Source organism: Amblyomma mixtum, chromosome 1, assembly GCF_055824585.1.
Source record: "Amblyomma mixtum isolate Tamu chromosome 1, ASM5582458v1, whole genome shotgun sequence".
Taxonomy (NCBI): Eukaryota; Metazoa; Arthropoda; class Arachnida; order Ixodida; family Ixodidae; genus Amblyomma; species Amblyomma mixtum.
Window position 1 is genome coordinate 63,008,580 of NC_143012.1, and position 13,354 is coordinate 63,021,933.

The following is a 13,354-nucleotide window of genomic DNA, read 5'->3' on the forward strand; positions in this document are numbered from 1 at the left end:
TCCTCTCTCGTGTTGAACGATGTGCTCTAATGCGCTGGCTAATTAGAGTATGGAAAACCCAGTGCCACAGCATGAAGTGGTGATCATGTGTTGTGGTAAGAACCCCTAACGTCCCAAAGCGACTCAGGCTATGAGGGACGCCGTAGTGAAGGGCTTCGGAAATTTCGACCACCTGGGGTTCTTTAACGGGCACTAACATCGCACAGTACACGGGCCTCCATAATTTCGCCTCCATCGAAATTCGACCGCCGCGGCCGGGATCGCACCCGCGTCTTTCGGTCAGCAGCCGAGCGCAAAATGAATGACCACGAAATGTTCACCATAAGCGTGCGTTAGATGTGCAGTGACCTTTCCAACTGTCGTGAAATAAGAATGCAAGCATGACAAACTGAATAACAGAACCGAACATTGGGTCAGCCCTGTAAACTCCCAAAAAGCATAAGAGAATGCCATAAACTAATGGTCAATATTTTAGTAGCAATTATACAGAAAATGCCAAAACAAGTTTACCTTGGTTTGAACAGTAACCGATATACTCAACCAACGCGCAAACACAGAAGTGGGCATAATAAGGTAATAACCACTCTTTATTTTCTTACAAAAGGAACCGTCACCAAAGAGAGCTAGATGTGCACAATGTTCACAAAGTATCTATAAAGGCGATAAAAGTAAATACTGGACGGAATGGGCAATTCAGGACTTGTCTCGGTTTTCGCTCAGAAGCGGGGACGTTTTTGAAGTCTCATTTCCCAGTCTTTGGAACTACACGGCAAACTGTCTTTCCTAAGCGTTATCGATTTAGTAGTGCGCTTGCGTGGGCGTATTCCCATAATTTAGAAACATCAGGGCAGAGAAGTCAACTCGTAACAAAACGATGAAGTGCCAATGCTTATCATGCAACACCTTTGTTGAGAGTCAGAGATTACGTTCCCAAGATCTGGCGGCTGTGAACTGCCTGCGCGTAGCGCTACGGAACGTTTCTCTGTTCGTAGAAAAGAAAACAGCTCAAGGCAGTCAATGGACACGTTGATATCATAACTTTTTTGTTCGCGACGCGTGGACGAGACTAGTCACAGTCGTACATTAACAGGAGAAAACTGGAAGCGATGTCACGTGTCAAGAAAAAGAGAAAGGTAAAGCAGAGAGTGCATTGAAGCATCGGATGCAGAAGATGGACATTATGTGTGTGCTGTTCACCGCACGTCCCTGGTCCGTCTAGGTGGCGCCATCTTGTCGACAGTTATAGAAGATAGCGTTCGCTTCCAGCGCCAGGCGTATTAAAGGAACACCATACGCCCCGGCGGAGGGATACGAGACGCCAACAGACGTCTTCGTCAGTGCAGCGAATCCGCCTTCGATGCCTTCCCAACCGCCTTCTCCTTCTTGCGGGCCTCGCGCACCGCTTGGAGGCCCGCGTACTTCTGTTGGGGTTCCCGGCCCCAGGGGTCGCCCTGGAAGACGGGACACGAGGCGTCCTTGGCCGCCCGCTTCGCCACCGCCCAGTCTTCGGCCATCTCGGCTCGGCCCATGCCGAGGAAGAGCTCGTCCAGGGAGCTGTTCGCGATCAGCACCGACTCGAGCCAGAACCACTTGCGAAGCTGCTCGACGCGTGAGAAGACTTCGCTCCAGGGAAGGCTTTCCGTGACGTAGTACACGAAGACGCCCTGAAAAAAATCCTCGCGTAAGTAGCCTGCAGTATGGGGAGCCGAAATACAATCACACCGTTCTCTACACAGCGTGATTGTAAGGTGCAATGATAAGGTGCACAAAAATTCAGGGGGCACTTTGTCTAAAGTGCGTAGAGGCGAAAGCGTTTTCCGCACGACTTTGACTGCCTCTCTGGCACTGGTGACGCAACCACTGGATGACGTCACTCATAATTATCGACTTTTTACTAAGTAATCACTAATTACTAATTAATGGTTAATTACTGATTAGTGACTAATATTAATTAATTGATAATTAATAACGCTTAAGCTTCGCCTTTAGGAGTGGAACGCTACAGCATGTTGTATCGCTGCGTTTGTAGAGGAAGAAAGGAAGTGGGAGTGAAAGAAGAAAGAGGGGCCGTAATGGAGAAAATGAAAATTGTATTTGAGGAAAGAAAATTGTGCAGTAACTGTCTCACATATCTCGGTGGACACCCGTCAAAAGCGTGACACCTCTGCTGACAAGCTTCTGCTGACAGCCTTTTGTCGACAACGATGAGGCATTAAAGGCTTTCGCCTTAAAAATGGTCCGGTATTCGTATGGCATGGTGTGTATGGTGTGACGTCTTAACTGCAACTTCTCAACATCGCCTGCGTGCAGACAGGTGTGTTCTTATTGCGGATGCGTGTGATTGGTGGGCAACAATGTACTCCGTGATCTGACACCACTGCATATTTGAGCTCGTTTCTTTTATTTTTGATAGCACTGGGCATCGCCCACAGCGCCTGAAAAAGTATGTTATACAGCAGTCAGAGTGAAACATAAAGATATGTTATTTCGCGAGTGGTCGGACAGTCCAGCCTGAAATGGAAATTCGACATTTTTCTTGCGCATTCAACGGATTGAGCGCCTGAGAAGCAGACTAGGTGGCAGGTGACCCAGTATAGGTCACGTGACCCTGTGACGTCATCGCAGCCTGCCCGCACAGAGGGACCCCACGCACAACGGCTAAGCGGCTGAACGCCAGCTATAATGCTAACGCAGTAAGAAACCAGGCAGCAATTTTATCAACCTGGGCCACGCGTTAAGGTATTCCCAGCCAGTTCTCAGGGTCATCGCCTTCGTAACTTACAAATCATGTCTGCTCTCGCGGCTGTTGCCACTGGAAGGAATCCAATGTGGACGGCTGTCTAGATCTTCACGAAAGACATCACTGGCTTCAGATGGTAACCCAGCAAACCAAAAACCTCTCAGAGACGTCTAGCTAGACGTCTCTCAGAGGTTTTTGGTTTGCTGGGAAGTGTTTACGGGCTTGCTCTGTGAGAGAAGGTGAAACTCGCGTAGAAGCCTTTCTGCCCGCGGACTGCCCTGCTTGGACTTGACCCCCCCTATACATGCAACCTACGCGGGCAAGGTCAAGATTTTCCTGGACGGGCACATAACATAGTTTGGCTAACCCATCAGCTCAGCTATAGGCATAACCACAAATTATAGAGAAACGTATTTGCAGCGAGAAGTTGCTTGTGGACGCAATTTTTCGAATATCTAAAGGTTCCACGCTAACAATCGGTATATCCACACAACATTCACCTTCAGGGCGGTGGTTTTTTGTGCTATTTATTGTCAAAAACGCACCCCGTTGGCTTCCTAGGGCAGTCTTAACTACTGGATGCAAACGCTGGACAAACTTTAAAGCCAAGATTATGCTACGCTTCGGAAGATTTGACCCATTCATATATCACAACTGGACTTCACACATTGAGGAAAGACCTCGCACCGAGGAGCTCCCAAGCGAAACTCCGCCAGAAAAAGTAGCGTAGACTATTGGCTCTGTTGGAGGTTATTTCGAACACATCCGGCACAAGAACGGAAGGGACACAGTGAAGTCAAAGCTTTTGCCTCATTGCCCCACGCCATTCATCAGCTGAAAAGGGTTCGTGCTCAGGTTTGTTTCTACTTCCTTGTCAATAGGTCCCGTTTTCTCGTAAGCGGCTTTCTGCGTTTAACATCTTCGCGGCGGCAGCATGAAGCGGAAGTAAGGAGAGTCAGGGGGCAGAAGTAGAGATTCTTTTATGGTTTACGGTGAGTTTAGCGTCCCAAAGCGACTGAGGCTATGAGGGACGCCGTAGTGAAGGGCTCCGGAAATTTCATCAAACTAGGGTTTTAGCGTCCCAAAACGACTGAGGCTATGAGGGATGCCGTAGTGGAGGGCTCCGGAAATTTCGACCACCTGGGGTTCTTTTTAACGTGCACTGTCATTGCACAGTATACGGGCCTCTAGAATTTCGCCTCCATCGAAATTCGACCACCGCGGTCGTGAACAAATCCGCGTCTTTCGTGACAGAAGCAGAGCGCCATAACCACTGAGCACTGAGCAACTGCGGCGGGAGAAAGTAGAGAGTTTTAGCATAAGGTAAACGTATTTGCGCTACACGTATAGCGGACCCCGAATGCCTGTCGCGTACGAGCAAAAGCAGGTCCGCGGCAGCGTAAGGAGCGGTTGAGTACGCTGTGCGTTCAGAGGATGTATCTGGTATTGGTCAAATGCTTAGGGGATCTCGCAGGGTGGAGTAGACTTGTACTAAGGGACTAATTACTCACTGGAATCCACCCAAGCGCAGCCATAGGTAGCGTTCCTTTGTAGCCATATATGGCTGCGCTTGGGTGGATGCCAATTAGGTATCTGGTAACCTATAGTAGGATACAACATAAAAAAAAAACAGCAGTTGTTAACACTGGGCTATGGCCCGAGGCGTCTTGTATTAGTCCGCTGGCCAACCGCGACAGTAAATGAATTCAGTTTTTTAACATGTGCATTTATTAAACAAGCCAGGTATCAGAATTTTAGAGCTTAAAACTTTTTTCTTGTGATTAGTTTCTTGTTTAGGTAAAGAGAAAACCTTTAACAACGGACTATTTTTTGGTCGTGGAGAAATTCTGTGCGGCGGTCCCAAATGTGGGAGGAGCTTCATTGCACACTTTAGTTGTATCCGACTATAGAACACTTTTTCGCTGATACCTCAGATGTTTTTCTAATCGCTAGGAACTGTGGTAAAATTGCAGACGAACGCTGTTCTTTCGTCTGTTTTCCGCTGTACCATCCACAATCAACTATTGATAACTCGCACAGCTATTCATCCTTCTTCAGTTCGCTCTGGGTTCTCTTAATTGGGCACGTTTTGCTCATGTTTTTGATGCATACATTGAAAATATACGAAGCCTATGGATTTGCACACGAGTAGAAATCGATACCGACTGTATATGACGTCATGATCATCATTTGCATATAATGTGGAAATCATTAGCATGTGAGATAGAAACCTCGTGGCGAACATATGGCTAGCTTCCTTAAAATAGCGCAAGACAAGGGCACCGAAAGAAAAGACACACACAACCCTGTGTGTGTCTTTTCATTCCGTGTCCTTGTCTTTTGCGCTGTTTTAAGGAATTATGGTTCACCAACTAGCCTGCACGTCTACCCTTATAAGCTATCGTACGAACTTCCGTATAGCTTCCATATCACGGAGACTTCGTATTCCCGTATAATTCCTCGTGCACGGCTCATACCGACCGCCTCGCTCCGCGGTCGGCGTGCACAGCTCTCTCACCTCTCTGCAGTCGGCTCTCTTCGCGCCGCGGAAGGCGGCTATGACGCCCTTGTCTACGGCGTCGATCGCGTACGACGTCGCCGTCTCCGCCAGTGCGATGGTGAGGGTGAACCCGGTGCCGAGCAGCTCCTTAAGCCTCGCCATGGTGCCCAGGACCTTGACCTCGCCGCCCGCCATGACGCCCACGCGGCCGCACGCCATTTCGCACTCTTCCGTGCTGCATTTAACGCGCGCGAGGCTTAGCGGCTGAAGCCTAAGCCTAATTAACGCGTGCGAGGCTTAGCGGCAGACGCCTAAGCCTTAATTGACCTTTAAATGCTTTTTCGGTCAAATTTACTATCCCCCATGACAGAGTAAATATGGAAAGGCACCGAAGGTGAAGTTGCATTTTGCAAGAAAGAGGAAAACTCTCAGGCAGCGTATGAGTATCGAGCGTTAGCAATATCGATCGAATATTGCGTCATTAGCCGTCTTCGCTATATGCGGTACAAATTTTTCGTTATATCTGGATATCTACTTTTCTGATGCCAGCATATACAGCGCAAGAAGGCAAATCATTTGACTGTCAGTGCACGTTAAAGAACCCCAGGTGGTCGAAATTTCCGGAGCCCTCCACTACGGCGTCCCTCACAGCCTGAGTTGCTTTGGGACGTTAAACCCCAATAAACCAAACCAAACCACTTCGAATGTACTAGTCAGTTAGTTTGGCCTAAAGACGTTTGAAGTTTCAAGAAGTCGCGGTTCAGGGAACCAAAGGTCGTCGGTGCGAATCCCTATGATACTATACGCTTTGATTCGAGTAGTAATCTTATGCTCCGTAGCGCACTGAATCGTTTGATACCACACCGAACATTCTACGCCAAATAGGTGGTCCACAATCTGTGTACCAATGGTGCCACCAACTGGTCCCTTGAATCTTGTGTTTCATACTAACGCAACCTTGAGTACTGCGAGTATTTCATTTAGTTCTATATGTATCAGCAGCGCTAACACAAAGGAGAAGATTGTGTTCGCGCTGCTGATACATATCGATCGCAACCAACTAGCCCGGCAGATGGTGTTATTCATTCAGTTCGCAAAGCGATTATTTCCATAATTACAGAGAATTATGGTCAGTTTCAATCCATTTCAGGTAACAAATTTCGAAAATTCTGCTAACACGCTATGCGCTTTGTCCCACCCACCTGCGTGACGTCATAATGATGGCGGACGCGGACACCCGAGTGATGTCGCGCAGGGCCTCGTAGATCATCTCTCGGCCGCTCAGGTCAATGCCCCTGGTGGCGTCGTCTAGGATAATGACGCGAGGCAAGCCGATGAGGGCCATCGCTACCGACAGCTTCCGTCGCAAGCCCGCACTGCAGAGGGAAGGACTTCTTTTAATGTGACATACAACACTGCGTTAAGCAGACGATGAAGACCACGGCCGGTCTCGACGCGCTCGCTCGAGAGAGAGCGCGCGCGTCGAGACCGGCTGTGTGAAGACTAGAGATGTAAAATTTCAAGAAATTTTGAAAGGCGTGAAAAAAACCATTTTTTTCGGGTTTTTTTCATGAAAAATTGGAAATTTTGCAAAACGTATCAAAAACAGATTTATTTGCAACAGCACGACGATCAATAATAATTCTCCGAAGTTCAGTCGAATATGCAGTTATAGATGTCGTATTGTGAACCGAACTTCTTGTTCTATTGCACCGAGAAGATAAATAATGATTTGCACTTCAGGCGAATATGGAGATATAAATATCATATTTGTGGAACGAACTTCTTGTTCTATTGGACCGAGAAAGGGAACATGAAAACTGATCTATAAGTCACTCCATATCGGACTCAGAGTCACTGTCGCTGGATGCGACACTACGCGCAGCAGCATGGCCTGAAGTTGTGTCCACAGCTAGGTTCGACTGCACATACACAACCTTTCGAACGCGTTCCCCTGAAAGCCTGTTGCGAATCCTTGTTGGCACGTTTCCGAAACGTGACCAGTTTCGTTCGCAGCTGGCAGTTGATTGTGGTATCGGCAGCAGTCGGCAAGCCAGACCAGTTAGTGGCTGGTTGGTGCAAAGGCCTTGCCACCAGGTAGATGGGGCCACGTGCATCGCTGAGTCCCAGACCCCTGTCTTGGATCAAATTCCCGCGGATGTCCTCTACTCTGCTACGTTTGAAATCAAGAAGCTAGGCTTGTATTTGGCTAAAACCGCTTACGTGCGCAGCAGCCTATGTTATTTATGCCGTGTGTGCCGCGCTGTAGAATTTGCAGCCATTTTGTTCTACTTGAGCCGTGAGTTCAAGTATTAGTGAGTTTTTAAGTCAAGCCTGGAGCTTATATGTGACCTGGCCTTCAACCCGCGTACTCGCAGCACGAACGTTTTAAAAGCCCTACCTGACACTGGCGATGACGACTGCTCTCGAATCGTTCAACTATGCACATTGTAATGGTTTTAAAAGCAAAATCAAGTATAAACTAAAAGCAAGCAATTATAAAACCTTGAAATTGCATTGTGAAATTTTCGGTGTTTCTTTCCATTTTTCGTCGTCTGAAAAAAACGAAAAAAACCGGTTTTTTTCCAAAATTGCAGTGTTTTTTTCAGGCCTTCACATCTCTAGTGAAGACACATTGAAGCTGGCTTTAATCTGGTGGTTACCGCGTTCTAATGATAAAAACATCACTGCGGCGACCCCCATTGGAGCAATGCGGAAGCAAAACGTCCATGCACTATATCGACGTCCATGGCTGTGCTGACGTCCATGTACTGTTATCGTCCGTGGCTGCGCTGACGTCCATGTACTATATCGACGCCATGGCTATTTTGACGCCTAAGTGTATTTTGTCACGTTTTTTGCGTTTAATTAACTAATTATACCTAATCTACCAAATTTTTCCTACGGCAACATTTTGTTACACGCTATCTGTTACAATCACACTTTCACACATTTATCTCCAAAGGACGACGTAATCGAGCGGACAAAACTGCGGACACTTTTTGCTGACACGACAGAGCCGTATATATGATGCTCTTGCATTAATAATAAAGAGGATTATCAGCTAAAACGGAGCATTCATAAGCCGGAAAAGGTCGCAAGGAAATGCAGGTATCGCCCTCTATCGGCTGTTCTCGCAAGCGAACTGCGATGACGTAAATACCTTTCGACAACGATATCTGAGGCTAGTCCACAGCACCACATATATATTTTTCATCAGCGATCATTTAGTTCACGTCATCATGTCGTGAGTTAAAATCACTCTCCACCCCTCCCCCGTCCGAGTGGGGGCAGAAATATTTTATTCTGGGCTGCAAACTTCTCAGCAACCAGTAGAATTTTCTCCTGAACAGTCTGAAAAGGCTTTGAAGATTGGATGTCATTGTTTTCGGTGTCGCCTCGTGTGTGTGTGTGTGTGCATGTCACAATAGTCATTAATGCAGGGAGTGACCGATGAAAGGGGATATTCCCCTGCCTGCATTGTCACGCCGCTGCTTGCAAATTCGCTCTGTGATTGAAACTGATGGAAAAATTGCTCTGATTAAAACTAGGCACCTAACTCTACTAAACGCAAAAGGCGCCCGTGTGCTGCGCGACGTCAGTGCACAAAAGGCGCCCGTGTGCTGTGAGATGTCAGTGCACGTTAAAGATCCCCAGGTGGCCGAAATTATTCCGGAGACCTCCTCTTCTTTCACTCCCACCTTCCTCCCTTCCCTTACGGCGCGGTTCAGGTGTTCGCCGAGATATGTGTGACAGATACTGTGCCATTTCCTTTCCTCAACAACCATTTATAATAATTATTATTATTAACTCTACTAGCTAAAATTTAAAAATGATTTGTTTGTTTTTTGTTTGTTTATGTGGGTTTAACGTCCCAAAGTGGCTCAGGCTATGAGGGACGCCGTAGTGAAGAGCTCCGGAAATTTCGACCACCTGGGGTTCTTTACCCTGCACTGACATAGCACAGCACACGGGCCTCTTGAATTTCTCCTCCAAAGGAATTCTAGCCGCCGCGGCCGGGATCGAACCCGCATCTTTCGGGTCAGCAGCCGAGCACCATAACCACCAGGCCATCGCGGCTAAAAAAAAAGAATGATTTAAACTAGCTTACTACTTCACACGGTTCACCGGCTTCCCGGTGTCCGCCAACACTCGTATTACTAAGCCGCAAAAGCCATATTGTTACTCCCCAAAAAGCCCATTTTTGAAAATCACATAGTCTTCCCTTAAATATCTGGTATGAAATCAGGCAGTGCTCTCTACGGCGTGCCATAGATATTGTCTATGTTAGCGACTTGCGTACCTGTAGCTGCTGCAGAAATCCTTCCCGTAGTCAGCGAGATCAGTGATGCAGGCTAGGCACTCAACGAGGCGCTCCACCTTGTCGTCAGGAACGCCGCGTAGTCGGGCGAACAGCTCGAGGACCTCGTAGCCCGTGAAGACGTCCATGAGTGCGTCCTCTTCGGGGCAGTATCCCAGGTGGGATTGCCACTGGAAGGATTAATAAAAGAGCAAAACGCTGAGGCAGCGTATGAGTATTGAGCGTTAGCAATATAAAAAGAATATTGCGTCATTAGCCATCTCGCTATAGCCCCGCCGCGGTGGCTCAGTGGTTACGGCGCTCGGCTGCTGACCCGAAAGACGCGGGTTCGATCTTGGCCGCGGCGGCCGAATTTCAATGAAGGTGAAATTCTAGAGGCCCGTGTACTGTGCGATGTCAGTGCACGTTAAAGAACCCCAGGTGGTCGAAATTTCCGGAGCCCTTCACTACGGCGTCCCTCATGGCCTGAGTTGCTTTGGGACGTTAAACCCCAATAAACCAAACCATCTCGCTATATCCGGTACGAATTTTTCGTTATATCCGGATATCTAATTTTTTGATGCCAGCGTATACAGGCGCAAGATGACAAATCGTTTGACATCACTTCGAATGTTCTACGTCAATTAGTTTGGCTGTAATGGACGTTTGAAGTTTCAAGAAGTCGCGGTTTGGGGAACCAAAGGTCGTCGGTGTGAATCCCTATGATAGGCTACGCTTTGATTGGACTAGTAATCTTATGCTCATCCGTAACGCTCCGAATCATTTGATATTATACCGAACATTCTACGCCAGTTAGGCGGCCCACAATCTGTGTACCAATGGTACCACCCACTGGTGCCCCTTGAATGACATTTTGTTTCATACTAACGCGACCTTGAGTAACGTGAGTATTAGAGCTAACGCTCAAAAACCGCACTGGTTGTAGGACATTGAGTGACAGAACCGGCACAGCAAACCAAAAACCTCCCAGAGACGTCTAGCTAGACGTCTCTGGGAGGTTTTTGGTTTGCTGGGGGGCTATAGCGGCGCTAGCCAGGTTCGAAAGCGGCGAGACGCAAAAGTTGATACGCAACAGGGAAGTATCAGTTATGTATCCCACTATAAGGTTTCGATTATAGGCCGTCATCTCGTCTATTCGAAATCATGACCACAGCATTCAATATGCTTAGAAGTGCAGCTGCCGTACAGCTGGTAGATGTGCAGCTGTCGCTTGGGAGTATTTTCTGTAACAGGTGGTAACTAGCACCGATTCTAATCGGCTGATGAAAACTTGAGGCGGAGGAAACGTCAGAGCAAGGTAAACGTGACTTGAGCTTTCAATTCAAATTCAAGGCAATTATTTATTTCTATATAGTCGCATATACTCACATGAAGGAGGTCGAGGGCTTCGATAGGCTTATGCAGCTATAGCGCAGTACGGCATGTTGCCGGGCCAGTTCGTTTAGCATCTTGAAACTTGGAATAGAACCACCTTGGCGCAAATTTCACGTCTACAAAAGAGACGAGGAGAGAACGGACAGGCGCTTGTCCGTTGTCCGTCTTTTTTTCTATGTGAAATTATTTGCGCCAAGGTGGTTTTATTTCAAGTTTCAAGATACAGCTATAGCGGCTTTTCTCTGAAACCAACTTCAGTTGTAAGTAATAAGCGGTTGCCGTTTTAATAAACTGGTTCAGAAAGTTCCGTGACAAGTTGATTCCTTGAACCCTGACAATGTTCACAACAGTGTTACCCGCCGCGGTGGCTCAGTGGTAAGGCGCTCGTCTACCGAGCCGGAGTACCCGGGTTCGAACCCGACCCCGGCGGCCGCGTTTCGATGGAGGCGAAACGCAAGAGGCGCCCGTGTGCTGTGCGATGTCATTGCACGTTAAAGATCCCCAGGTGGTCGAAATTATTCCGGAGACCTCCACTACGGCACCTCTTTCTCTCTTTCTTTCACTCCTACCTTCCTCCCTTCCCTTACGGCGCGGTTCAGGTGTCCGCCGATATATCTGAGACAGATACTGCGCCATTTCCTTTCCTCAAAATCTAATTTTCCAATTTACCACGACAGTGCGATGGGGAGGAATGAAAAGAGCTCTTCCTGCTTAAAACTATGGCAAACATCGTCACGGAATAGCGCGAGAACAGGGCAGTCTTGAGAATTAGTCCGGACACGGCCGCTTTCACCGTGAAATCGGCTGGGCAGCAATAAACACAGGGCCGAATCTTCGCCCTTTTGAGAGTTCTGGAGTTGAGAAGAGCTTCGCCCTTTTGACAATTCTGGAGTTGAGAACAGCTTCGCCCTTTTGAGGATTCTGGAGTTGCGAACAGCACGGTGCGCACTTACGGCTCTCGACGAGTCCGACAGCTTTTGGTCGCCCATGTGGCACTCGCCGAGGCTCATGATTGTCAGGCCGGCGAGCATCTGCGCCACGCTGGTCTTGCCGCACCCGTAGACCCCCAGCAGGCCGAAGCACTCGTCCTGGGGCAGGGCAAGGTTGAATCCGCACACGGCGTAGTCCTCGCCGTACCACTTGTGCACCTCTTCGGCCACCAGGGCGTACCTGCTGTACTGCTGCAACTGGTGAGCCTGGACAACCTTCGCAACCAAACAAGAAAGGAGAAAGTGCTGCGGTCACATCGAACACAGCTACCAAGCGAATGTCTTTGTGTTACTGGCGATTACAATGGTTGATCAGCCAGAAGGTTACCAGGTTAGAAGGTTCAGCAAGGTTACCAAAGAGGGTCCTCAGAACTATTTAATCCTTCCAGGCCTTTTCCCTTGAAGACAAGCTTCTTTTCGAGGTCCTATAGCAATGAAAGTAAAAAAGCCTCATCATTGACTTATGGAAGAATGGCCTGAGGGGCGAGTTGGTGCATGATATAATGAACGACGACGCAACAAAGACACCAACAAGGCAGGGACACCACATGCGCACACTACCAACTGTTTACTACATGGAAAGGTGACTATTTAAACATACAGCTCAGACATGACACTCGTCGCATTATCGCTCGCTTCTGTTATCAGAATCTCTTAGTTTTTTTTTTCTGCAGGGGTTAAATTTTTCTTGTCTGTTATCCTGATGTTGCTTTTTTTCCACGTACGGAGCGATAATGCGATGAGTGTCATGCCTGAGCTGTATGTTTAAATATGCCACCTTTCCATGCAATAAACAGTTGGTAGCGTGCGCATGTGGTGCCCCTTTCTTGTTAGCGTCCTTGTTGAGCCGTCGTTCATTTCACTGACTTGTGGCTTCCCTTTTAACACTTCAAAACTTTTCGCTGTTATTGCAATAGGCGAAGATGATGGCGCAGAACGCAAAGCAAGGAAAGCATGGAATGTGCATGCTCTCAGATTTTCTGCTTCTTAATTACTTTCTCGGGCGTGCTGATAATATTGTAGGTTTTTACTGCGGTATCACTATAGTCCTCTGTCCACAAAAAAGCCGTACTCCGCCGCGGTGGCTCAGTGGTTATGGCACTCGGCTGCTTGCCCGAAAGACGCGGGTTCGATACCAGCCGCGGCGGCTGAATTTCTATGGAGGCGATATTCTAGAGGCCCGTGTTCTGTGCGATGTCAGTACACGTTAAAGAACCCCTAGAGGTGGTCGAAATTTCCGCAGCCTTTCACTACGGCGTCCCTCATAGCCTGGGCCGTTTTGGGACGTCAAACCCTAATAAACCAAACCAAAAAAGTTGTGGTCCATGTGCGTGCGTGTGTGTGGAGTCCAGACCCTCTGGAAGCGCTCTCTGGTGGACACCCAGAGCTGCACCTGCACTCCAACCACCACCAAGTTCCAAAGGCTCCAC

The 13,354-nt window shown here is 48.1% G+C and overlaps 1 protein-coding gene across 1 annotated transcript; it reads right to left on the minus strand.

The window, feature by feature from the left end:
• Positions 1-601: 601 nt before the first annotated feature.
• Positions 602-12,126, minus strand: LOC149366493 (phospholipid-transporting ATPase ABCA3-like). The gene is made up of 6 exons (XM_089560494.1): positions 11,889-12,126; positions 9,544-9,731; positions 9,269-9,274; positions 6,443-6,631; positions 5,259-5,475; positions 602-1,664 (listed from the first exon to the last, which is right to left on the minus strand). Exons 1-6 carry the CDS (start codon positions 11,964-11,966, stop codon positions 1,335-1,337), a joined length of 1,008 nt encoding a protein of 335 aa, XP_089416620.1. The 5' UTR covers positions 11,967-12,126; the 3' UTR covers positions 602-1,334.
• Between the last annotated feature and the right edge of the window lie 1,228 nt (positions 12,127-13,354).